The 25646-nt window shown below is 44.4% G+C and overlaps 1 protein-coding gene across 2 annotated transcripts in view; it reads left to right on the top strand.

Moving 5' to 3' along the window:
- The window catches only part of LOC115359535 (semaphorin-3F-like), a 59451-nt gene that overhangs the window by 27581 nt on the left and 6224 nt on the right, over positions 1–25646 (top strand). The window contains exons 3-14 of one of the 2 annotated variants that reach the window (XM_030052071.1): positions 9395–9555; positions 9904–9966; positions 10486–10605; positions 12194–12283; positions 14082–14175; positions 16528–16647; positions 16935–17074; positions 18463–18577; positions 23420–23489; positions 23707–23851; positions 24087–24309; positions 25524–25612. In XM_030052071.1, the coding sequence (XP_029907931.1) occupies positions 9395–9555; positions 9904–9966; positions 10486–10605; positions 12194–12283; positions 14082–14175; positions 16528–16647; positions 16935–17074; positions 18463–18577; positions 23420–23489; positions 23707–23851; positions 24087–24309; positions 25524–25612 (1430 nt within the window). The remainder of the gene's footprint in view (positions 1–9394; positions 9556–9903; positions 9967–10485; positions 10606–12193; positions 12284–14081; positions 14176–16527; positions 16648–16934; positions 17075–18462; positions 18578–23419; positions 23490–23706; positions 23852–24086; positions 24310–25523; positions 25613–25646) is intronic. The other variant, XM_030052072.1, reaches the window with a different exon arrangement.

The raw sequence follows: 25646 nt of genomic DNA, 5'->3' as shown, positions 1-25646 counted from the left end.
AGTGAGGGAGCTCATAGCAACAGAATACAAACAACATGCCATGAATATCCAAGTAGGTTTGCACTGTTGTGGTTAAACGGCAGGCAGGATGTGGTGAGATAAAACCCTGGGAGGGAGCCAAATCAAAGATATTAAAGAATTATATTCTTACATTATGAATTGATATAGTGTGAGCTGGGGCTGCACAATAATCACAGATAATCATATCATGATTTTACATTCCCATGGTTAATAATCGTGTAATTTGGCATTACTGAAGTGTGAAGTTTAGGTGTGCTATATAAATAATATAATTCACTTTCCTGAGACCAAGACAAATAATTGTGATTAAAAATTGAGATAATAACACTTAGTAGAATAATCAGGATAATCATTTTCATTATATTCATGCAGTCAATGTAATATAATAATGTTATCGCTGCCACGTTTGTTCCACTGAGTGTGAAGTCTGCAAAATGATATTCAATAAGGTTGGATGAGTGGAAGCCCTGTGAGTGTGAGGCAGGAGTTTGCACAGGCATGCTGTTATGTCTGTGTTTGCTCCTCTCGCAGCAAACTGCAAAGCCTCTCTCCACCAAGATGCAGACACAGAGAGGATGAAGCCAAGCTTGACCACGTCGCTTAGAACACATCACAAAAGATTAGGCCAAGCTCTCTGCCATTACCAGTAGGTCAGATCGTATCTCCTCATCCTGCCCATGGATACGGTGACCTTGTGTCTTTGTTATCTGGTGAATGACGCATCATATCTGATGTGACACAGTGGCAGAGCCTCTGACTGCTTTTAGTCACTGAGTGACTAAGCCGAGCCAAACAGCTGCTGTATTCTCTTGCTGTTATTATTGCTTATCATTTAACGGCATTGCTAGCCACGTACCAATTCTCCAGTAATCACACAGGCATTCTTTAACAACTGTGTCACTTCTCTGCTGGCTTTGAAGCGTGCAGCTCAACACAAACCCAAATAACTCATGGTAATGTTTGACATGAAGACAAGTTGTGTTGAAAGGAGCTGTTGAAGGAGAATCAAGGAAGGCTCTGCGGGCTCAGGGAGTTGCTGATTAGAAGTGACTCCCCTAACAAGTGGAAACAGGGACTGAGAAGCCATCGGTGGAGCTGCCAGTTTGGCTGTCCAGTCGAGAGATGCTATTCCAACCACTGGAGATTCTGCCATAATCTACAGCTCCACATGTTAGTGTGCTCGGTGTTTCCTCTTTACTGCAGGTTCCTCCTTATCTTGCAGATACAGGAAATCACCGTGAGAAAGTTGTGTCAGATTAGGAAAGCATGAAGAACAACAACCGCTGTCAGATACAGGCATCTGGATATGTGCCAACCCCATTGAGATTGAGTGGATTAACCAAAAGCTTTGACTTACAGTTTTGTTGTAAGCACATCGCATTAGAAGAGCTCATTTGAAAACATGCTTGTAATTTTTGTGGTGCATGTATGTAAAGGGTGTGTACAAGAAATAATTGGATGTGTACTTTTTACGGCTTTGTCAGGACACTTGGTGGTAAGGTGCAAATTCATTCACACCCAACAGTTAAATACCACACAGTTTTATCAATACACAAGTTGCAACTTAAAGGCTTCAGTCATCTTTAATGAAATTATTCACTGCAATTATTAGATTTTTTTTCCATCCCTTGTTTTAATCAAACCAAAATAATGTCAGCAGGAGGAAGGAAAGCAGGCAAAGGAAACTTCCCGGAGCAGGATTACATGGTCACATTACAGTTCGGACAGGATGAAGTCAAAATCACAGTAAATAGCTTTGTGATCATATAGCACATTGCAGCTGTCAAGCAAGTTCATCACCAGTCTCCTGACAAATATACTCAAACTCAAACTTGCTAAAAATGGCCCAGAGTGACAAGACAAACATACACATTAATGAGGAAGTGTGCAACTTCCATAAGGTAATGCATGTCAGGCACACCTTGTAAACCTGTGACTTTGTTGCCTCACTCCATTACTTTAGCTTGTTAAAAGGTGGCTCAATTGGCAACCAGGCAACCTTGCAGTTTTCCAAAAAAAAAAAAAAAAAGTCTCTGAACCTATACTGTGTGACGCTCCATCATTGCTGTTGAAACGAAGAGAGCCCTTTTTAGAGCAATAAGGCTCTTTTAACTGGAGTTTTCCTCCTATGCACTGACAGCATTCAAAATATTTGGCCAGGATTCCTTACAAGTGCTGCCTTTGATGTGCAAGAGCATGTCACCTCTCCCGCCCCCTCTTAAACACCCTAATTATCACTCCTGCCGTTCCAGTGTGTGAACTCACACACCTCCCTCCAACGGGCTGGAAACTCCTCTGTCAGGACAGTGCTTGTTTAGGTAGTGCAGCTTCTTTGTGATGTGTCCCAGACTAACAGGGTCTTTCTTTCTTTCTATTACTTGTCCAGAGGATTGAATCAGATGATTGTATTTGTCAATCAAGAGATGCGTCAGAGTTGATTCAGTGAGATAAATCACCCTGTGTGTGTGTGTTCCCGCTCTAATCCCTGCTCCACCACAGTCAGGCTGTCATTCCTCAATAGAAGGATGGACTGATGCAATCGCTGCTGTTGCCACTTAGCAGCTCCATTTTTTTTTTTTTTTTTTAGAGAGGGAAAACCATAGAGCCCTGAATGGTGGATGTGGTTGATGCACATGTTGCTCCACATTGCTCATGCCCGGGCAGGATTACTGACTGCGCAAACGAGGTGCAGGCCCCAAGGGCTCCAGACCACCAGGGGCCCAAGATCACCAATCCTTCATCATCTGGTCATTTCGTGGGCATTCTATCAATTTGTGGGCCATATCGAGGCGTACTGTTACTATATAATGAAGAGCTCCACACCAAATGGGAAAATAAAGGCAAATAATAAAGAACAAATCTCATCCGAGACACAGATATCCAAATGACTTGGTTAAAGGTAGGTTAGCAATTGCTCTACACATTTTATAAACTCTTCATGCTTTGTTATCTTATGTCAACGACCAAGCAGCAAGCATTATTTCATTTGTAATGGAGTGGAACGTTTAAAGAAAATATAGCCAATTGGGAGGAATTTTGAGATTGTAGCCAAGAACGGCCGATAAAGGTCTGTTCCATTATCAGTTTGTAGTTTTTCCTTTTTCCAGGCACTGTAGGAAGAGGGAACCGAGAAATTTGAGTTACTGACAAATGCACAGAGATTGTTTAGTTGTATTTTTGTAGATATTAATCATTTCATTCAGCATGAGCGTGGTGAAGGGGGGCCCATATAGAGTTTGTGCCACAGGTTCTCGTGGTCCCGTGATCCAGCTCTGCTCATTGCTCCCTCCCTGATCAGAGTATTAAACCAACAGGCCCCAAACTTTGTCTCGCTCTACCCCCATCCCCCATCCCCTGTTCTCCTTACCTTCAGCACTTTTCAATGGGAACTGGGGCGAGCTTCAAGCAGTAACATGCTCTGCACTATAGTTGACAGGGGCCTGCACTTTTAATCTACTCAATTTGAAACCAGAGAAATATGTAGCGGAGCAGAACACCCAGATCAGTCTCATGTAGCTAATGTGCGCTGCAGTGCCGGGTGCTAGCAGTGTGTGTTTTTTCTCCCTGTATTTTCTCTCTCTCTTTCGCTCTCACTGCTATGTTTAAACATACAGAGCTGAGTTTTCCATGATCCAATCATTTGCCTGATGCTACTTGTAGATTTGCCAGGAAAGTTATGTGTGGGGTGAGCTGTGTGTTCTTTAGTCATACTGGATGCAGTAAGCTTTCCTTAATGAGAGGAAGTTCTCACATTACCAAAGTGTACTGCAGAGTAAGATGCATTAACAGCTGAATATGATACATAAAATCCAGTCTCCTGTTACTCTTGTTTGACAGCATGCTGGGAAATCATTCCATATAAGACAGCATTAACCAATACACTCGTATTCCTGGAGATGGTATCTGCAGAGTGTGCTGCATGCCAATGAACTCAACATTTTCCTGTCCAAACATATTTCCAAAGTAAACTTGTCCCGTTGGCTATTAATTTAAAATAGAGAGATATGCTATTACATGCAGGCCTGCAGCCCCAGAGATCACTGTCAGCAGCCAACTATTCTCGCAGGAATAGCAGGAGGGCTGGCTCAGCCTGACAGTGAGGCTTGTCTCTCCTCTACATTTTCTGTAAATTTAAATTCAATCCTCATTTAAACAGGCAACTTGACAAAAATACATTCTTATATGTTCTGGGGAGTAGGTGCAATGGGAGGGTGAGATGCATGGATGCTGCTCAGTACAACCACAGTCACTATTAAGCAGACCCACGGGAACAGTTGAGCGCTGAGTGCCTGGCTCAAGGGCACCTTGACAGTTGATGGTCAGGAAGGTGTGAGAGCATTTTTTTACTCACACCTCCTCAGTTTTCCCAGCAACTTGCAACCTCATAAGTAGCACATGCAAGCTGTGGTAGTGGTGGTGAGGTGGGTAATTTAAAAAATGTTTAAAATTGCTTGTCAGACATGATCCACACATGCACAGTACATCACAGTTGGTGCTCTTGTGGCCGGGAGTGGCGTAGTGGCCGTGTGGTCACAAATTCTGGGCTACACCAAAACACCAGCTTAAGCTGGTATTTTCCATCCACCAAAACAGGGCTTTTTGAAAAGGCTCTCCAAAGTGTTTAAATTTGAAAATGCTGGTTTGCTGTTGTTGTGTGTATAGGGAATAATGGAGCTTTCTGAAGGAGCTTTTTTAAAGGATTTTCAGGTGATCTTTGCCAGGTCTAAGGCTATGCACTTAGACCTGTGCATGCTCAGTATGGGACTATAGGCATTTTGGGTCATTTCAGCGTGAATGGCATGCTTGGAAAACAGACTCTGGAAATGCCATGAAAGTGAAATTCCAACTTGTTATTAATTCATGGATTTTTGCTTTTATGCAGAACTGATTTGGGCACTTTATTTTCCATATATTGAAGGTATTTCACCACATTGTATTATTCAGTTATATCTTAGCCCATACCTAATATCATTTTGAGAGCTACCTGACACCGCCAGGCAATATGAGCATTTCACTGTGTCTCTTTCTCTTTGTCACCACTTGTGTGACCTTGAGCTCTGTGCAACTTTTAGCAGTTGGCTCAGATGCTGACATTAAGACATAATGGGGTTCGGGCCTTGTCTTACCAAACTCCCTCTCCTCACCGACCAACAAAACCTTCCTGGCGGCCACAGCAGGGTGTTGAGTTGTGGGAACTGGCAACGGTGTGTGTCAGCCAGCAGCGCCTTGAGATGCTGGGAGAGAGGAGAGGATTGTCCATGTTCAGCAGACTGGAGAGAGTGGACAGGATCGCCTCTCACCAGTGGACTGAGAACTTCGAGCTCTGACTCCTGGGTAATCACCTTCCTTTCTGTGCAGGACTACCCTGTGCACTCCGTGTGTACATGAGTACGAAAGAGTGGCACTGAAAAAAAAAGAGAGAGAGAGAGAAGGCTTTTTATACCAATCTCTTCTTGTTCGCGTTTAAGTGTGGGTGTATGACTGGAGGAAACTAAGTGAATGAGTAAGAGTAAGGTGTAGAGTGTGAGGATCAGGTTCCCTTACCAGCTTACTTTCACCTCTAATAGAGCCATTGCCATTCCACAGGAGGGAAGCGGTGTGTTCCTGAAACAAAGCCCCCCTATGTGTGTGTGCAGACCCCCCAGAGTTAGCCTAAACCCTACACGCAGTAATGGGCTACTTTAAGAGTTTATCTGGCTCTAATAGACACACTTGTACACTGCTCCCGGCCTCTAAATCTCCGGGCTAAGTCTGTGTGTGCAGGAAAAAAGCTGTCATGCCCTAATGCAGTGACAGAAAGGAGGGGAGTTGGGTCTCTGAGAGCCCTTCCTGTTCAAAATTGTAATCTCCTTCTGTGAGTATGTAGATGTTTGTCAGAGTAAATACTAGAGCGAGCGTACAGCTGAATAAATTTGATGAAAATATGGAATACATCAGAGATGGTGGAAATTCCCTTGCCAATTTTTGACAATTTAATTAACTTGATGTTTGGTCATTCAAAACCAATGCGGAAGCACATGCATGACAGAAATTATGTTCATGTTGATTTAAATTTTATTTAGCAGCAGCACAAACAGTAGCCTAAACACATCCAACGGTGAATACTGAGCTACTGCTTCCTACTGGGAATGTACCACAGTTGGGTACTTATTTTTTCCTGACTGCAAGGTCTCACACTGCACACTGTTTTCCAACTCTGCTAAGTCCTGTTTATCTTTTACTCTTGGAACATGGCAGCCACTAGAGCCACCCCTCGGCATTGATCTTGTTCTTGCACATAATAGTAGATCCCCACCATCTTTGTATGTCTTTCCTAGCTGATTGTGACTGGGTGTTTGCCCAGCTCCACTCTTAGTCCAGGGACCTGCTGGGCTTTTTTCCACAGGTGGCCTGACCTCTGGGGCAGTGCAGCAGCCGCGCACAGTCTGCTGCCATTACATGTCCTCTATAAGCATTTCATACACAATCCCATGTGTCTCTGCCTGAGGAGAAGATTGAAAATGACAGGAAGCAGTGAAAAGGAGAAGAAAAAGGGCACAATGTCTAGTAGCTGGAATGCCAGTAGGCTACCCTTTTTTTTTCTTCTAGATTTCTCCCTTTGTTTTGTCTGGGTTTAGAGTATTTACACCTTACAAGACGTTAAGAAGATTCATTGCTGTAACATAAAAAGCTCTTGTGGTATTTAGGCTTTAAAGTGAGATTTACAGTTTTAAAAAATCCCTCAAAATATCCACCCTAATGTGGCTAGAGAAATAGTGAGCCTTGCCCCAGATGCAGTCTTAAAGGGGTTTGCACGGAGAACTCATTGCAACCTAGCAGTAGTCTAACTCTGTGTAATTTAATCATAACAAATAGGGAAGTATTTTCTGCACAGTTTGATGGACCTTTTGCACTTTTGAATTCTCATATGTCCTCAATTTGTTTCAATTCATCATCTATCTAAGCTGTTACTGTTTTACACAGCTAATCCTCGACAACAGCCTCCACCAGCACCCGAATCTCCTCGTGCTGTAGTGTGCATTACCACTGGTTCTGGTGGATGTGGTGTGAAGAAACATTCCATTAGAGGTCATTACAGTGGGTCATGTTTTCGGACCCCAGTGTCTGTGCATTATCTGATGGTTATGGGGTTGGCTTACATATGTTTTTGGTTCTGGATGCGAAGCTTGCTATAGGGTATGTTGTTGTTATGCAGTGTTCACATTCCCTCCTCAGCTGACAGATGGTCCCATCCAGCTACTCTCTGACAACAAACACACACTGATGAGTTGCTGACAAGCTGCTTCAGAAAGGGCTTCGACTGGCCCTTGGAATGTGTGTGTGTGTGTGTGTGTGTGTGTATACACGTGTTGTGCAACCTGTGTGTTCGCAGGGCTTTTCCATCCAGTGTGCATCACTCTCTACGATCTACACAGACACACACACACACACAAACACTGACGCAGAGCTCCAGAGTGTATGGGGACTCATCATTCAACTTAACTCTCCAACACAAATAATCACAGCGTTGAACCACATGTTGAAGTTCCTCTGAACAGGCCTTGACAGCTGTCAATCACCCCCCTGACCTATAAACATACCCTTGGTGGGCACAGTTATTAAATCAAACTGTACAAATATAGCAAATCTAATGCTATTAACCATTGCTTATTGACGTAACCTGCTGTTAAATTTAGATCTGGCATGAAAGACTGGTAATATCAGATTCCGCGGGGAGCACGTTCAAAAAGGTCTCTAGATGGTGTTTATTTTAAGGTCTGCTGCTGGACATGTCGATGGCATTGCATGCTTTAGTATCGCGATTTCTTACTCGGAATGTATTCTTCACTCACTTCAAACGAGCTGAAGAAAATGTTTTGAAATCGTCAGATGATTCCTGTTTTTAAAATCTGAGGTGTGGATTTTTTTTTTCTTTGAAGCTCTGAAATACAGCCCCAAGGTGGCTGTGTTTCTTCTTTTCTTTCTCTAAATACACACAGGCACACCCATGTTCATATATGCAATACGTAAACAGTTAAAGTTCACTTCCAGCTTTTGACAGTTTATCTTCTGGTTTCGGGCCACCACAAACTGGTCACTAAAACAACACAAAAGCAGTTGTAGTATCCTCAAAGTTTGGTTTCCTGGCTCAGTTTTTTTGCAGTGTCTTGGCAGAGTGAAACCTCTGTGTTTGTCCAGCAGTATGTGAATGCCACCCTCTAATGCCTTCCTCCTACAGATCATGGAGGAGTGTATTTGTCTATGGTGTGGTGCGGGGCCTTTTCTGTCTTAGCTGTGGCCTCTCTGCCCTTTCTGTACATGGTTGCTGAACCCAGGAGAACATATCAAACAAACACTCCAACACAGAGCTATAGGAAGATTGAGTTACTGTCAACATGAGACAACTTGTCAACTGCATTGCGTTACCAAAGACGGACACTCCTCCAACCTTAAGATGGCTGAGAGAATGTATCCTATAGTGTTTAACTGGGGCTGTCACAATTCATTTGTTGCATCACTGCACTGATGATAAATTCTGATAATTTAACCGCATTGTTCGGCTAAAAGCAACAAATAAAGCAAAAATAGAGTTGCTCTGACTTTGGCCTGGATTGAGTTGAACTGCTTTGAAGCAAGTTTTTATTTTTTATGGAATATGTAATGTTAAAGTAAGTCTGTTATCTGTTATTTTTTCACAGTTCAGAAGAAAAAAAAGGATAGTCTTACATTATCGGGTGTGCTTATTAATGGATGAATAAAACTCCACAAGTATTGCGTTGAATCATTGGGTCATATTTGCAGTTGACAAACTCGAATCGGGTTGAATTCAATCTGTGCAAAGCAGAAAGTTTGTTCTAGTGAATTGTGCATCAAACAGAAAAGTTAAGACAAAGATTCACAGCCCTATTTTTAACAAGGCATTGAGTGAAACCATCTAAACTTAACTTGTTCAACCTATGATATAAATTAATATTATGTAATATATTAAGTTGTATCAGTTGGATTTCTGTTTATATTTGTGGTTGTTTGCCTTATGATGATCACCAATTGGAGATCATAGTTAACCTATTTTTTTTTCTCACCTCGACATAACTAAGACATGAACGGCTGACAATTAGAGAGTTCCTATGGAAGCCCCTCAGATCCTCTCACAGGTGCTTTTGAGCCATCAACACACAGACACTCAGTTGCACTTTTGTCTAATCTCCTGTATTATGTTACAACACTGTTGGTGGAAAAACCATCAAAAACTCCACAGTGGTATGCAGGAGTGGCATGAGGAATGTGTCAGTTGCACACGCTTGTATGTGTGTGTGTGTGTGTGTGTGTGTGTGTGTGTGTGTGTATACCACCATTAATGGATGATTTTTTGTCTTTTTCTCTCTGCATACAGAGCTGAGGTCTACAGGCACAGCTCATCACTTCGCCTACCTCCTCAACACATCTGACTACCGGATCCTGCGCATGGATGAGGACCACGATCGCATGTATGTGGGCAGCAAGGACCACATCCTATCCCTCGACCTCCATGACATCAACAAAGATCCACACATTGTAAGACCATCCCCCTGCTTACCCTACTTTCAACTCCCCTCACTCTGATCCCTCTGAGGGGCTGTTTACCCCCAGGATGAAGCCAGCTCTTTCACTTCAGCACTCGCCACAGCCATGCCAGGGTCCAAATTCTAGTTAGCTCACCAACAGTTTGTGTTGGAGTAAAGTTTTTCTGGTGTTGGGGTCATTAAAACACTGTAATTGGGTTATGATGATTCCCACCGGACAAATAGTAGTCTGGGTGGATATCCATATTGCAGTTTTAGGCCCAACATCCCATAAATGCAAGTGATGTATAACGGGTTGGATTATAACTATAAAATGTCTTCTGTTTTTCCCCCCTCACAGATCCACTGGCCAGTGTCCGAACGAAGAAGGATGGAGTGCCTTGTGAGCGGGAAGGACGCCAATGTAAGTAAGCTTGTTGACAACACACACAACCAAGGCAGGATTTAGGATTCAGTTCAGATGATCTCCGTCACCCCGTCACTAAAACTCCGGCAACAGAAAAATAAAAGTTGTTCATCTGTAAAATAATGCAGAAGTTCTGAAGTGCACAGCTCCCTCAAATAGGCCATTGTGAACATTGGAGAGGTTTTAGCCTGAGGAGCCCACTGAAATGGTACTCACCTGTGGGATTCAGACTTGGCCCAGTAAAAGCGCTGGTTCCCTTCTGTCTAGCCAGCCAGGGAGACGGGAATGGAACGGATCGGAGAAGCCTAATCAACCTCACCCCTTCTCCATGACTGCTCATTGTGGGGAGCGCAACACCACTGACTGATAGTTTGACATATAGTGCAAATATATAAAAGTACAATACAGCTGGATTAGTTATAAATGAGCATTGCTTAGGCTTCCATCCTTCATACTAGGCGACAATACCTGAAAATACTGTTGGTGATGTTTTTCTCTTTCTTTCTGTGTTTCCAGGAGGAGTGTGCAAACTTCATCCGTCTGATCGAGCCGTGGGACCGGACTCAACTGTACGTCTGCGGGACCGGGGCCTACAATCCAGTCTGTACCTTTGTCAACCGTGGACGCAAACCTCAGGTTAGGATTCGAGGGCAGCGGAGAATTTAGGTCGAGAGGGTGACCTCTCTTTCACTTGTATGTGTGCAGTGTGTGCCATAAAGATAATAAACCGTGTTACATGTAGAAATTTGTGAATATTTTATTTTTCCAAACATCCACATCGGCAGTCTTTCCAGCTTTCCCCATCATGGAGGTCATCAGTCATCTCCCTCTTTTTTCTGTCTCTCTTGCACTAATTTTCTCATTTTCTCTTTGTTTTTCCTTGTCACTCCAACCACTTTACCCCATGCTCACTTTATGATGATTTTCCTCCATCATTAAGCCTGCTCCTGATACCTCATCTCCAGCCTGTAAACTCTTGTGCAAAGCAGCCCGTGCAGATTTTGCCGGCACACAGCTGTCGTCCCCAGTGCACTGTTACTGCTGCTCTGTTTAGTCTCAGTCTTTAATGGGACCTCTTGAATTTCCTTTACCAAGCCAGGCATCACTACCTCCCCGTGCTCTCCCTATTTTAGCACCTCCCTCTTCTTTAAATACCACATTTGTTCTCTAATGATGATCATGGGACTTTTAAAAGGGATAAATAGAAAGTAAATTTCCCTTTGGATTCTCCCCTGAGATCACAGGCCGGTGCAGAGAGCTTGCAACAGCAAGGGCGCCTCACATGACTCCCTTGATGCATATGGTTCCTATATGACCTCCTTACTAACGAAGGGCTCCTATCCATCCATCCACCCAGAAATCTATCCATCCATCCATCCACCTCTCTACCACTCCATCCATCCATTCAGGCCACCCGCCAGCCTCTACCATGTGCGACGTTGGGTAATTGGAAGTGGGAGCTCCCATTATGGGGTGCCAGTGGAATGTTCCAGTTCTAGCCCATTAATGAGAAGGCTGTTCTTTTCTCCATCACATTTAACAGACAGGTCTGAGTCGTCCCGTGAGCGCATTTCTCAGATGGGGAGTTAACTATAACAGAAACGTGACACGATGCAACACCCCACACAAACGCATGCAGACACCCCATACATCCACACATACACACGTGCAGACGCAAATCAGCAAACTCTTTAGTCAGTATAACTCAAGACATCTCCCTCGATTGTTGCCTCTCGACTCGATCGGAGTTCAGTTAAGTGGGTATATTCTTTTTTTTTTCTCGGCAATTCCCAAAATATCTGAAGCGCATTAACTGTGACCCTTGTAGCTTTTATTCAGCTGTAATAGTGAAATATTTTGCTTTGGCAGCAGCTTTGAGGGGAATGTATGTACCATACTGTGACAGACTTTATTGACTCAGCCACAGGATAGAGAACTAATATTGTTGCTTTTTCCACCATCTGGTTAAATAGACCTACACACATTCCCTGCACAGTTGTGTACACACATACAAGCCCATATATTTTCCTCAAGTACTATTGCATCGCATTAATTTAGACAGCCCCAGTGTTGTCAAATCTGGACACAAGTAGAGATTAATGAGACAAACACACCTAATGATGAAGATTGAGGGTAGGAAGGCAGAGTGACGCATGCCCCGGTGCAGTCACTTTCCCCAGTCAGCTGCGTAACATCCAGACTGTGCTGCTGTCTTCTGTTTTAGACTTCCATGCATCTGCAGATGCCCCAGGCTGGAGGAAGGGCTAGCCGCGCAGCTGAACCCAGTGCGGTGCACGAGACACTGGGACTAAAGGTGGGATGTGGGCCCTGTGAGCCCCAGAGCCCTGCCTTCTGCCTGGGCGAGCAGTCACCACCAGCATGCTCCCTCTCTGTGTCTGAGCACATTTTTAATTGCCATCGTCCTAACCACCATTCGTTTATCTCCATCGAGTCTGGCATGCATCTTTTCAAGTCCGTGTTCGATCACTGATTTTTTGTGTCCAATTTGTGTCCGCTGAATTTTTTTTTTTTTTGTGTCCGTTCCAGTGTTTTCCCTTTGTTTCTCACATGTTGCACTCATATTTGATTTATCCTCTGTTTTTTGTGTAAGCCTCATTGTCTCAGCACCCCCTCTGTCAGTGTTCTTTTTGTGCTTTGCATTTGTGCCAAGTGCCACGTTTTGCATGAGAATGGGATATGAAGTGGAAATGGCTTGTCAGACTGGGCAAAAAAAAATCCTGCTGATTGTTAGCAGGCAGGAATAGAGCTAAATGGGCTTTCACTGCTGCTAAGTGCATGTGTTTATCATTGTTCAATATAGTCAGTGTGCATCACAGTCATTTTCAGCAGGGCCCATGAACAGCAGATACAGCAGCTCCCATCACACTTATCTCAGGCACAGCAGGATGTCCCACCCTTCAGCCCTTCACCCCACCAAGCCCTCCACTGTCTACAGGAATGTGGTCCAGCCTCTCCCACAGGGGTGGCAGGGCTAGCCAGCATCTGACCCGCTCCCATAGCAGGCTCTGTTGGCCCAGTGCAAACACCAGCCATCTGTAGTCAACTAGCTGAACAGCAAAGGAAATAATAGAGGCACATAGCTGAGCATGACTCCACTGTTTGAGCTCTCCAACCACTTTGCAGCACAGAAAGGGACTTTTTGAAGGACATGCGGGCTTTAGTTGAAGTCTGATGCTTTAAATATGCTGCATGCATAGGGTTATATTTTACAAGAGGGCTGTTAAAACAAGTTCAGAATAGAGTTCCCCCCCTCCAGCACATGTAAATGTTTGTGACCTTTGGTACATGTCAGCATCTGGCATAGCTGGGAGTGAGCTGCCAACACCTTCATATTTGCATGGCTGGGTGATTTTAATCAAAGGTGAGGGGGAATCACACAAGGGTGCATGTATGATCCAGGAAAGGAAAAAAGTTTGGCGCAGTAACTTCCTCTCCTTTCCACTTTGGTGACGACAGAAAAGATCGGGGATGTCTCTCTCTTTTCCTATCTCTCGATCTATGCCTCTCTCCCTCGCACTTTCTCCCTATCTCCCTGTCCCTGATGGGAGCGAGAAACAGGGATTAGATGTGTTCTGGTGTACGAGGCAGAGCCATAAGACATGTCATTGCATGCCATTGATTAGATTTCCCCCATTCTCATACCCAAATTCCTGCCAATCACTTTTCAATGCTGCGTGCAGGGATGCCATGAGCAGTGAGCATCATCCGTCATCCAGCCTCCTTCCAGGGCTTGTTTTCACTGCGCTGGATTACAGGTGTCAGCTGTAGGCCTGCACAGCCATAGGCACTAAGAGGCTGAGAGATATTTGGCATGCAGCTTGTTATGCCGAGAAAAGCAGCCAATGACACGTTGTTTTCCGCTGAAGAGTGGCATGTAGATGGATTAGAAACTCTTCGGTTTCCCCGCATGTATTTTTCTGTGTGAGCACACGCTCATTATTCTAATACTTCATCCTCCACCAGGCCTTATAGGTCCCACAGGAGTCAGGGGAAGCGCATACGCTGCTTCATTTTCCCTACACAAGGGAATCACAATGACAAGATGAAGAGTGCTGAATTTATTGCCATCTCTTATGATTTTTCCATTTCAGGAAGAAATCTTCCATTTGGAGCCGGGCAAAGTAGAATCTGGGAAAGGAAAGTGCTCCTATGACCCCAAGCTCAACAGCGTGTCAGCTTTGATCAGTGAGTATCAACTGGCCTTGGTCATATGAGTAAGTAGCTAAGGGTGGATGTTGTGAACCAAGTGGTATAGTCCAGCCTATTTCACGTTTGTTCCTCATAGCAACACAGGGCCCTAATGTACCCCGCAGTCTCATCCCATATGGGTTCTTCATCTTTTATCCCCCATTTCTTAATATGGCCACATCCCTGCCCACAATTTATGTTTTTTGGCAGATGTTGTTAACAAAAAAATAGTAAAAATACTGTCTGAGCTGTCCTGGAAGACCAAGCCAAGTGTCCTTTCCACTCTTTGCCTGTTTCCCACGGGGTGAATCATAGTGAACTGCTCAGTGAAGCCCAATCATAAAATTATGAGGAATTTTGCCTTGTTAGGGTGGAGGTGGGCACAGGCTGGTGGAATCACTTCTAATAAGTGAATCCTCTGTTGGGGTTTTAGCGGCTTCCAATCAAAATACCTCAGACATGCCAGAATAATTTGCCACCATTTGTATTGCCATTTGAAAAATGTAATTTGTTTATGTTCTCACACATAAATAGATCGAAATAGCATGTACACCACTGCATTCTCATTTGTGGTGCAAGGAATAAAATCCTCTGAAAGTTTTAGTTCTTGCTAATATAAAAAAAGATAGATTTCAGCACACACACAGTTCACTCCTGCATATATTATTGCCAGTGTTTTGGTCCTTCAGCTATTTTTTTCAAGACATTGCATGCCCATACTGACATGGTGTGTATTTATAGAGGTTAATAGGTCAACACCTGTGCAGGGGCCTCTGGCTCCATGGGCAATATAAGACTCTATGGGCACTTACACAAACATTGCTGCTTTAAACTATGTACAGTTGTGTACAGTCCAGTGAGCAGAACGACTCGCAGAATGGAAAACAGCAGGAAAACAAATACCTGCACAAAACAGGTGTATTGTTTCCTCCATGTTTTCTTGTGAGTGGCCCTGATCATAACAGTGTGCAGAGGTGCTATAGAACAGTCTCATTCCCACATTTACTCATTATCTATCTGTCGCCCTGCAGCAAAATTTCATGTGACAGGGCATGATCTTGATAGTGTATTATTTTTGATAACTGTAATGAAAGCAGTGTCCTTAGCCTGAAGGCTCAAGGTCACTTAGTCCACCTCAGACCACACAACTGCCACTAGTGAAAGGTGATCCTCTCCCAGAGGGGCGAGATGGTGGGTGTAAATCGCCAGTGCTGCTTTCCCACATTAGCACAGTGCCAGCTGACCAGTATGGAACCAGGACTGTCATCCAAGATTGATTTACCTCCCACTTCCACCAGTTAGCATCGTGCAAGGAAGACTGTTGTGAGTGTTGATAAGGATTAAGAACCCTGTGCCGTGACGAGAGATTTAACACTGAGCACTGTTACCCTTGAGAGTGACTGCACACAGTCCTTCACTACGCCAGGCATCCCGTCATCCCTGGACATTATGGTGGTATGTGATGAAATAAATCTCCATACAGCACCACTTGAAGAGCAGAGCATTGAATAACACGGTGGCAGTATAGTGTTGTCTTTGTCCCCTTTGGCCCTAACTCCTGCTGTCTCCTGACCCATCGCTGAGACCTGTGACAGTCCACATGCTGGGACACCTGCTCCCAAATGGGGCCCTCACAGCAACTGGAAGACCAACGCCCGGCCTTCCTGCTGTTTAACAAGGCTGTCGGGTTGTGAGTGTGTGTCTGTTCGTATGTGTGTGTCGCTCTGCGTGCGTACATGAGTGTAATTTTTAAAATCAATACAGCATTTACTTCATGTTTCGTGTGTTTACTGTATGGTGCATCGGCTTTCAAAAATCATCCACGCGTGTCAAAAGATGCAGAGCCCCATCTCACATCCCAGTATACCAACATGGACTTAAGATTATACAATTAAATACTATTTACAATCATATCTCATCGACCTCAGCCTCTCTTAAAAAATCAAATTATCTGACAATAAACAATAAATCAGTCATCAGTTATTTTTATGCCATATTTTGTGTTTATTTGTGTCCTTCTAGGGCTGCAACATGTTTCGAAAAGCTGCATTCTTTTATTGCAGACATACAAGGGTTATCACCAGTGTCTTGGGTTACATAGTTGTTCAGTGCACTTTGTGCCTAAAAGAAACAAATATGTTGATGATGACTTGGCACATCTATGCTGCTGGATGCTGGAATGGAGAGTCTCAGAGATACTGGCCTCCAAAATGCGTCCAGGGACTGGACGGTACTTTTCGCAATGGGAGCTTTGATCCTTTATGCCAAGGGTGGGGCTGAAATAATGTCCAAGAGGAGTCCAAGAATTTGACTGAACAGAACGACGATGTGTCTCTCTCTCTCCCTCAGATGGCGAACTTTATGCTGGGGTCTATGTTGACTTCATGGGAACAGACTCTGCCATTTTCCGCACTCTAGGGACGAAGACGGCCATGCGCACAGACCAGTACAACTCCAGATGGTTAAATGGTAAATGTCTTGTTTAGCACTCAAGTGATACACAGGGATTTTATCCAATTTGCGCAGCGCTCTCACACAACTTGTCCATATGTGATCCAAACAGGGTTGCAAATGTATCGCTGAAATTTGTAGATTCTACAGTCTTAAGTATGTGTTTGCATATGTTTATAATCCTTCAATAAATGATCTCGATAAACAGGAAATGATGGGTTTATAAAGCATCTCAGCCAGATGTTGGTGGTATTTTTCAATATCCTTTATCCATCTAATCATGTCGCCCTCTCTTCTCCTGCAAGATCCTGCTTTTATCCACGTGCATCTCATTCCCGACAGCGCGGAGAGAAATGACGACAAGTTGTATTTCTTCTTCCGGGAGAAGTCGTCAGAGATGGGCCAGAGTCCTGTGACTCAGTCTCGTATAGGACGTATCTGCCTGGTGTGTATTCTGTCAGAACTGTATGTGTTTTGGAGTGTTAAAATGATAAGAAACCTTGTATCAGTGTGCAAAATAGGCTTTAGAGACTCCTTAGGTGAATCTCCAACTGTGTTTGAATGTGTCTGGGTGCAGAGCTAGTATTTGGTCAACACTGACTTGCTGGAATCCACATGTGTCTTTAACCTTCCTGTCTACAATGCATCCCTCTGTGTGAGAGATTGCCCTCTGACCTGTGACCCCATGATCTCCTGACCTCCTCTCCCTGGTAGTCCTAAAACTGGTGAGGCTTTTAATGTACGGCGCATTCTGGAGCAGCCCGATAGCCGCTGCCTTTAAACCAACTCTCTCTTTAGAGTCCTTCCCAGTTAAACTAGACTTCCTTAACAAAAGCCCCTGTGCCCTTCTCCCCTAGAAGTACAAACTGAGACGAGCAACAAAAACAAATAGCGAATGTGTTTGTCTCCGGAGAGTAAACTTGGAGCTTGTGGCACATCTTTCTGAGCTCAGCCTTCTCACACTGAGAGTATAATGTTTATACAGTGTGTATGTCTGTGTCTGTGTGTGTATGTGTGTGCATGTGTGCGCATTATAGAGCGGGTATGCATGCGTTTGAGTGAGAAAAATGTGCCGTACGTGTGCTCAGCGCCTCAGCTGTTCGCCGTTGTATTTATTTGAGAGGGTCAAGCGCTGACCCTGCACACAAACACTCATCTCCTTCTCAGTGGGCTGTGTCGCGGCCTCCAGAGACCCCATCCTGTCATTTTTGCTTCCCTGCACATCTGGATACTCTCACTGCTATTCTCTTCACTGGCCTTCCACACTGTGCACCACCAAAAATATTCCATCATATACTGCGATTACTCTACAAATTATGAAAACATTTCAACTCCCAAACGGGACGCATCAGAAGCGAATGTGGAATGTAGAATGTGTTGCATTTTAAAGGCTCACGACCACCCGTAGGGCGTTCAAATTAGATATTTATTCCCAGTTATTTGCCTCAGCAATATTTTCCAAAATATATGGCCCAGTTTCCCCATCAAAGTGAAGCGTTCTTTTAGGGAGGATGAGCACTGGTTATGGAGGAGGACTCTAAATCACATATTATCAACTGGTCTCAGCTCTCTCTTACTGGGATGGAATCTGGCCTCGCTCCACCACAGATGGAAGAGTCTAAATAGGAGGAGACAGTGTTTACCGTCTCATCCCCTCACAACTAGCCAGCGCCCCCCCCCCCTCCACGCGCTCCCCGGCTCTGCAAACCGGGATCCAATAAGTACAGTGTGTGGGTGGCTCCACCTGGGTTTGTTTTTGGTGGGAGGACAGAGGAGGGTGTGCATGTGAGTGTGTGATGGTGAAAATGTTCTGTGTCCCACCCCCAAATACAGAACGACGATGGAGGCCACTGCTGTCTGGTCAACAAGTGGAGCACCTTCCTGAAGGCCAGGCTCATCTGCTCGGTGCCGGGGGCCGACGGCATGGAGACACACTTTGACGAGCTCAGTGAGTCAAACCGTGCACGTCTAAGGAAAATGCTGTGGTTTTTCCCCACTACCTAGAAATGATCAATTAAAGTGGTAATCCACAAGTTCCTCATTTTTTGTGTGCTTGTTTGTTTTTAATGAGCCCAGCATGACCAGTACTTTGATTTTCTGTGTGATAAAATTTTCTTTTCTTTGTCTGGTCACCCATGGTGGCTATCACTGTTCATGCTGAGTGGCCATTTTTTTTCTGTTTATCCCAAACAAACTGCTGGAAAAATAAAACTCATCGCCTCTTGTATAGCAGAGGATTTTTTTCCAGGGAAGATCTATCCAACACCTGGTTTTCAGAATGGCAAATGTAAAAACTTTCATGAACTGTTACGAGTTGAATCTCTATTGTGTTATATCTTCTGGCAATAGAGAGTAGCAAAACGGACATTTGTTTACATGGAAATGTCACAGATTTTTATTCTAAAGAATGAGGAGGCAGACTGCGTGGGGCATGTTTTGAAAGAAATAAATTATCTCAAGTTTACTGTTTCGAAAATGTTGAGAATCCATCTTGTGAGGACTTTCCCATTGTGTCAGCCAAGAACTTTTATTACCCACTAGTCATTGAAAAAAAATGAATAAAAAAAAAAATCATTTTTGGCGCAATTCATCATCTTTTGACGGAAGGTGTCACTTTTTTTTTCAAATGGTGGCAAAAACACCAGTGGAAGATGACGTGACTTGACTCATTTCAGACATATTTGTTTTCAGGTTCCTGTCACATATAATCACATCTACCGTTTAAAGTAGAGAACAGTCTAGTGTAGGGTCTGTTTCCACCGCAGTCTATATTACCACCTGCCAAGAGTGTACTTATGCATGCATGCACACACACACACACACAAACCAGAAACCAGTCCTTGGCCCATATGGCAGCCTACCTCCCCCATCCCACCATCCCACTCCCATCCTCCAGCCCTCATATGGCTCATGCAGCATAGTTGGGAATCATAATGGGAATCACATACATATCCCCAGCACTGTAGTTGTCATTTTCTTTCAGGATGTCTCTCAAACAAAAGCCTCCATTATCTTGGATGTGAAGTGTAAGGTGTCTGCCGCCCCCTTCATCCCTTTCCCTCCCAAACAGAGTGGATGGAAGCGACGGGCCTTTTGGCGGGCAGATCAGATCACCGAGCAGGAATGTCAAGACTATTACCATCTCTGGGGGAAGCTCCTTTACTTTCTGTCTCACTGCTTTAAAATAGACCCACCGAGTGATAAGGGCTTGATGCGTGAGGCTACGGTTGCTCTTGACCTAACCTTAAGAATGAAAAGTGCCATGCCTGCTCGGTCCGAGGATGGCTCTTTGTCGTTTTTATCTCACTGACACATTCCACGCTTTCGTCCCAACGTGCACAAAGTTGCACGAGCCCCATTTTGTTTTTACAGTCGACATTTACTTTAGGCCTAATTGAATGACTGTAAAAGCGACGGATGATTAATTCTGCTTATGTGTGCACTTGAAAACTCGGCGGCCTTCTCGCTTGTTGGCACTGTGCATACAGTCACTTCACCTAAATGACGTGAAGGGCTTCCAGAGAGGGAATGGGCTCACTTTGCCACTCCAAATGAGTTTTCTGTCTTTATTGGTCGGGTCATTGTTGACACAGGCGTGCTGTGCAGAGTGGGTCTCTGAGAGGGTTGTAGAGTTGTCAGCGGTTGGCGCATGCTATTCAGGATATTGCTTGATTAAAGCTGTAAATGTGTAGTGGAACAGGCTGCTGAATGAACAAGGACAGACATCACGGGGTAGAAATGCCCATAGTGAAGGAGAGACAGACAGGCATGTCAGTTGGCACAGCGGCCATCCCTGCCAAGTGCTCCTGGAGGGGGTAGTAAATTGGATATGACCGAGTTTCATGCTAATAGCTTCAATTTTACTGTCTGCTTTGTGTGTTTGTAAAACTCCTTTGCTTGAGACTCACTCTTTACAGGGGAAAGTAGAGGTTTTAGGATTTCACAAGGGCAATTGGGCAACTGGTCATTAAGTGCATTGAACGCAGATTATTTGGGTCTGCACACATGCTATGGAATGTAGTAAAGCAGTATAGATACGTGACGTTGCACTGTTGAGGTTCACTTCAAGCCAAGACTAGTTTTGGAGCGCTCAGTTAATCATGCTTGGGTGAGGAGAGACAACGGTCTTACATTTTCACCCTCTCTTTAAGAGTTTTAATAAAAATATGTTGAGTCATTTCTGAGAAGTTTGATGAAATGTCCAGACCAGCTGTTTTCCAGGGGTGACAGTCCTCTATGGGAAGGCATTATGGCAAAGCGTGCCGGAGGCCCAAAGAGTTTTTACAGTTGGAACGTGTAAAAATGTTGGCTCTACCTGTCAGCTTGCACCTAAATGACCCACAGTGATTTGAAACGCACGATATAAGAGGCCCCCCAGTCCCGCTTCACGCGTTCTCATGCTTTTTGTTTAAAATACTGACACATAAATGGAAGAAGCAGCCACATTTTAGATGAGGAATGCACTTACCTTTATACACATTTGAGAAAAAGCAGAAAATTAATTCTTTTTTTGTGAAGAAGTGTGGAGGCTGGTTATATTTCCATGCAAACGTAGGAAGGAGAAAGGGATGTTGTGGAACCTGGATCCTGGCTCTTATTAACATGCAAGTGCAAAGATCCCCTGGAGCCAAGTCGCTGCTGCTCCTGTCAGAATAGCTTTTATTGCAAATCAAGTAGCCTTTTCCCTTTTTTTCATGCAACCTTGATCTGTTTTCACAGACAGACTGCTGAATATGAGCATTCCTGATAGCTCTATCCTCGCCTTTGTAGCAAATTGTATACACGTGTGTCTGCGTACATGTGTATGCGTGCAAATCGCTCATTTCTGCAGGACAACAGCTGTGTGTCATGACAAGGATCATCTGCTGTGTGACACCCTTGACAGCCCGTCTTGTTGCGTCCATGTTAACCCATGACCGTTCCACTGCTCTGGCGGGAGCAGCTGTGCCGGGCCAAAGGAAGATGGCAGGGTGTGTGTGGATGTGGATGGGTGTGACTTTGGGGAATCGGGTGGCTGCTGAGAAATAAGGACCATGTGCCTGCTATCTCTCAGCTATCTCTCAGCTCTATCCTTTGCTCCAGGAATGAGCTCACAGCTACAGACAATCCCTGGAGAGAGGCTTGACTGACTGCCAGCGCACACTGCACAGACACGCACTCACTAATATGCATAGGACCCTGACCCAGCAGGACTCAGTTTAGACTAGGAGACAATGCTCGCCCCCCCCTCACATCATTCTATCTGCATAGCAGCCTGACAGCTAATTTCTCATGCTGGTCTATAAAGGGCTGCATAAATCTGAATTGGTATACTTGCACTTTTTTTTTTTTGTCAGACATTTGATCAGCGCCCATGCTATTTCCTTTCTTATAAAGCTGAAATAGTCACATTTTTTAACTTCTCATACTTGCAGACTTTCTCATCAGCAGCGTCTTTACTTTACTTTATGGCTGTTTCCCTGTACACAACATGTAGGTTGGCCCCTCATTGTCAGTTTCGTGCCGGAGGGCCTTGTCCTATTGTAGGAAGTGAATGTGCCTCCTGGGACTAGTATTTAGGTCAGGTACAGAGCAGGAAAGAGACTTATCACCCACCGCATGTTTAGCTCCTCTTTATTTGTTGCTGTGGATGTTTCCTCCCTATCACCACAAGGATAATCTATATCAGGCAGTGGTCAAAGTCAGAGCCCCACAAGACACAACATGTGAGCAGAAATGATTTAGGGACCTCCAAAATTGGATTGAGAATACAGCATATGATCCAGTCCTTCTCCTTTGGGAGAGAGGAGATATTTCCTTTCTTTCCAAGTGTAAGACATGAACTATGGACACAGGAAGAGGAGAATCCCCGCATATCATTTTAAATCCTCTGTCTCCTAAAAAGAAGTCTCAGATGGCGCAGCAATCATGTCGTCTCAGTCCAGTCTAGACTAAGGAACAGCAGGCCATAGTTATGTTTGATGTCACAGCTCCACTGTAAAATCTATTTGTTCCATGTCTAGTGTTTATGATGAATGACTTTATGTAAGCCAATATATTGGGCTAACTTTTGTGCATTCACAGATTAGTATTGAGTATTTATTCCTCAGTTTTAGATGGTTTGGATACTTTATAAAAGCTGTGGTGAAACCTCCCTGTGTTTCAATGAAGCCTTCACCTTACTTCTCCTTCCTGAGGCTTTCCTGTTGCACAGAGGTGATTGCTGGGGGTTAACACCTACTGTTTCCGCCAGCAGGATATGGGAATTGCAGCGGGGCTGTCGAGAAGGAAGGGATTCACCTCATTGTTATCCTCTCCTCACTTTATCTAACAAGTTTTTCCTACCAGACCGCCAGACAATCTCCCACTTCCTTCTAGCGCCTTTATGAAATATAGCGTGACACAGCTCAGGGCAGACACCCACATTCATGCAAACGCCTAATAAGCGGCAGAAGGCTTGGCATAACAATCCCCAGCCTTTATTCTTTAACTGCAAATATAGATCTCCGGGACCCACGTAGTAAAATGAGGGTGCAAAAAAACAAGACAAGGGCTTTTCCCTGCCAACACATCCTGGTAAAATATAGCCGAGGGTAGCGTGTGTTTTTAGAAATGATGAGAGTTGAGCTTTTTTGTTACTGCGTCACCCCTTCTGAGAAGGTGCAGCCTAAAGGTCTTTCCAGCCAAGTAAGGTGGGATTGACTGGAAGCTGTGTAAATATTAGTGATGAGAAGTGTTTGTGCTGTGAAGCGTGATGTTTCCTCAGCCTGTTCTCTTTGCACTCATGTGATTTATCTCTTTTCTCTTACAGGGGATGTTTACATACAGCCAACACAGGACACTAAAAACCCTGTTATATATGGAGTTTTCTCTGTCTCTGGGTCAGTAACTGTCACAGTTTTATGCACAGCAGCAACAATAGGATGTGTTTTAGGATAAATTGCATTTAAAAAAGAAATAAATCAGCAAATATATATAATTTATTGAAAGAAATGATACAAAAGAATGCTACCTTCTTTTTTCTTATCATTATTTTATGAGAGATCTATATTTTCCTGGCTTCTTTTTCTAACATTCCCTTTTTTCTCACTTTCGTAGCTCCGTCTTCAAAGGCTCAGCAGTTTGTGTCTACTCCATGGCAGACATCCGCATGGTTTTCAATGGACCCTTCGCCCACAAGGAGGGTCCCAACTACCAGTGGGTGGCCTACACTGGGAAGATCCCCTACCCTCGGCCCGGGACGGTGAGCCCCACCCCACACTGACAGCACACATAACCCTCACAGCAAGCTGGCTTAGACCTCAAACAGAGAACCATCTAACCATCTTTCCTAAGAGGAAAGCATCAGCATAACCACACACAGAATATGACAGCAAGACAAACCCTTGAATCTGATTTTGTGTGTGTGTGTGATTACTTATATTTTGTTTTGTGGGTGCCTGTGCTTATGGTGGTAAATGTTTCTCTTTCACTCTTAGTGCCCTGGGGGTACTTTTACCCCAAATATGAAATCCACCAAGGACTACCCAGACGAAGTCATTAACTTCATGAGGAATCACCCTGCCATGTACAATGCCGTGTACCCAGTACACAAGCGCCCCCTGGTGGTCCGGACCAATGTGGATTATGAGTTCACAACCATTGCAGTGGACCAAGTAACAGCCGCAGATGGCAACTATGAAGTGCTCTTCTTGGGAACCGGTGAGGGTCTTATAAATGTTGAACTGGATTTTAGGTCATCTCAGGGAAGACAGCTTTTTGTCTGTTTCTGAGGTCATAACCCTCAACTTTACTGTTTTTTTTTTTTTTTTTTTCAACATGCGGCTGTTTACATGTATACATGAAATTAGTGTGCACTCCTGAACCTTTTGATCTGGGTCAGCATGCTGAATGAAAATGTCTGCAGAGAGTTAAATAGTGGAAAACTCCTCCCTAAACACACATATACACACACACACAAATACATTTGCGAGTGGAGGGCTTGTCTCCCTCAATCATTTATCATTACGAGAAAAGCATTGGAGCCCTTTTGTGCATGAGTGGAAATTTAACCAATCAAAGGGGTTATACCTCGTTCCACTCAGTTGAAGTAAACACTGGGAGTTTTGTACCTGCAGGGCAGGGGTGGATCAGCAGTGGGAGGGCTTAAAAGGAACTGAGAAAAGAAAGGTAACGAGAGGGGGGACGGGGGATACAGTTAAGTTATCCATCACTTTAATCTCGCCCACTAGTATAGGAGAGATTATCTATTTGTCTTTGTGCTTTGAACCTTTAATAAGCCCCAAGAATGACATCAGCCCCCGTCACAGCACGCAGCGCTTACATACGGCACATGATGCGTTTTAACTGGCTTCATTGTTCATCTATGCATTCAGAGGGGTGGGGTGGGGGGGGGCTAATGGGTTTGTGTGTGATAGCCGGCTGCCCCACTGTGCCTTGGAGCTGGAGGAATGTCCCGTCCTTTCAGCTGCTGTCAGTGGCAGGCATTCAGCCCTGCGCTGGGGCACACTGGAGAAGTCATAATAAATCTCAGGTATCGTGCTCGCAGGAATGTCTAAGTCTGTACAGAAATCAAACACGCCATTGGTTAGGGCGCGGCACAGGGAATACCTCTGGGGCTCCGGCAGAATGGGTCAAGGCAAAGAAATTCAGGATTATAAAAGAGGCTTGGCATGGTTTGTAGGCCAAGGCGAGGGGAACAGAGCTGCTCGTCACAGGGCAAAGGTTAAACTTAAGAGATACAAGGTGAGGAGTACAGTACAGTACAGCAGGGCCTGATGATATGAGGATTAGCCCTTGCACTAGTGGAATGAGGGAACAAAATGAGAACCGCAGGGGTTTATTTGACAGGGTGTGAGATTGCATGTGTGTGTCGTTGGTGTGTATCTGACAGATGTGTGTGTTGCGGTCCACAGACAAGGGGACAGTTCAGAAAGTGATCGTTCTTCCCAGAGACGACCTGCAGACTGAGGAGCTGGTCCTGGAGGAGGTGGAGGTGTTCAAGGTGAGCTCTCCCTCCCACTTTTTCTTCATGGCTC

This window comes from Myripristis murdjan, chromosome 5 (assembly GCF_902150065.1).
Source record: "Myripristis murdjan chromosome 5, fMyrMur1.1, whole genome shotgun sequence".
In the NCBI taxonomy this organism is placed as follows: Eukaryota; Metazoa; Chordata; class Actinopteri; order Holocentriformes; family Holocentridae; genus Myripristis; species Myripristis murdjan.
Note: the sequence above shows the minus strand (reverse complement) of the source record. Positions and strands in the feature narration are given on the sequence as shown.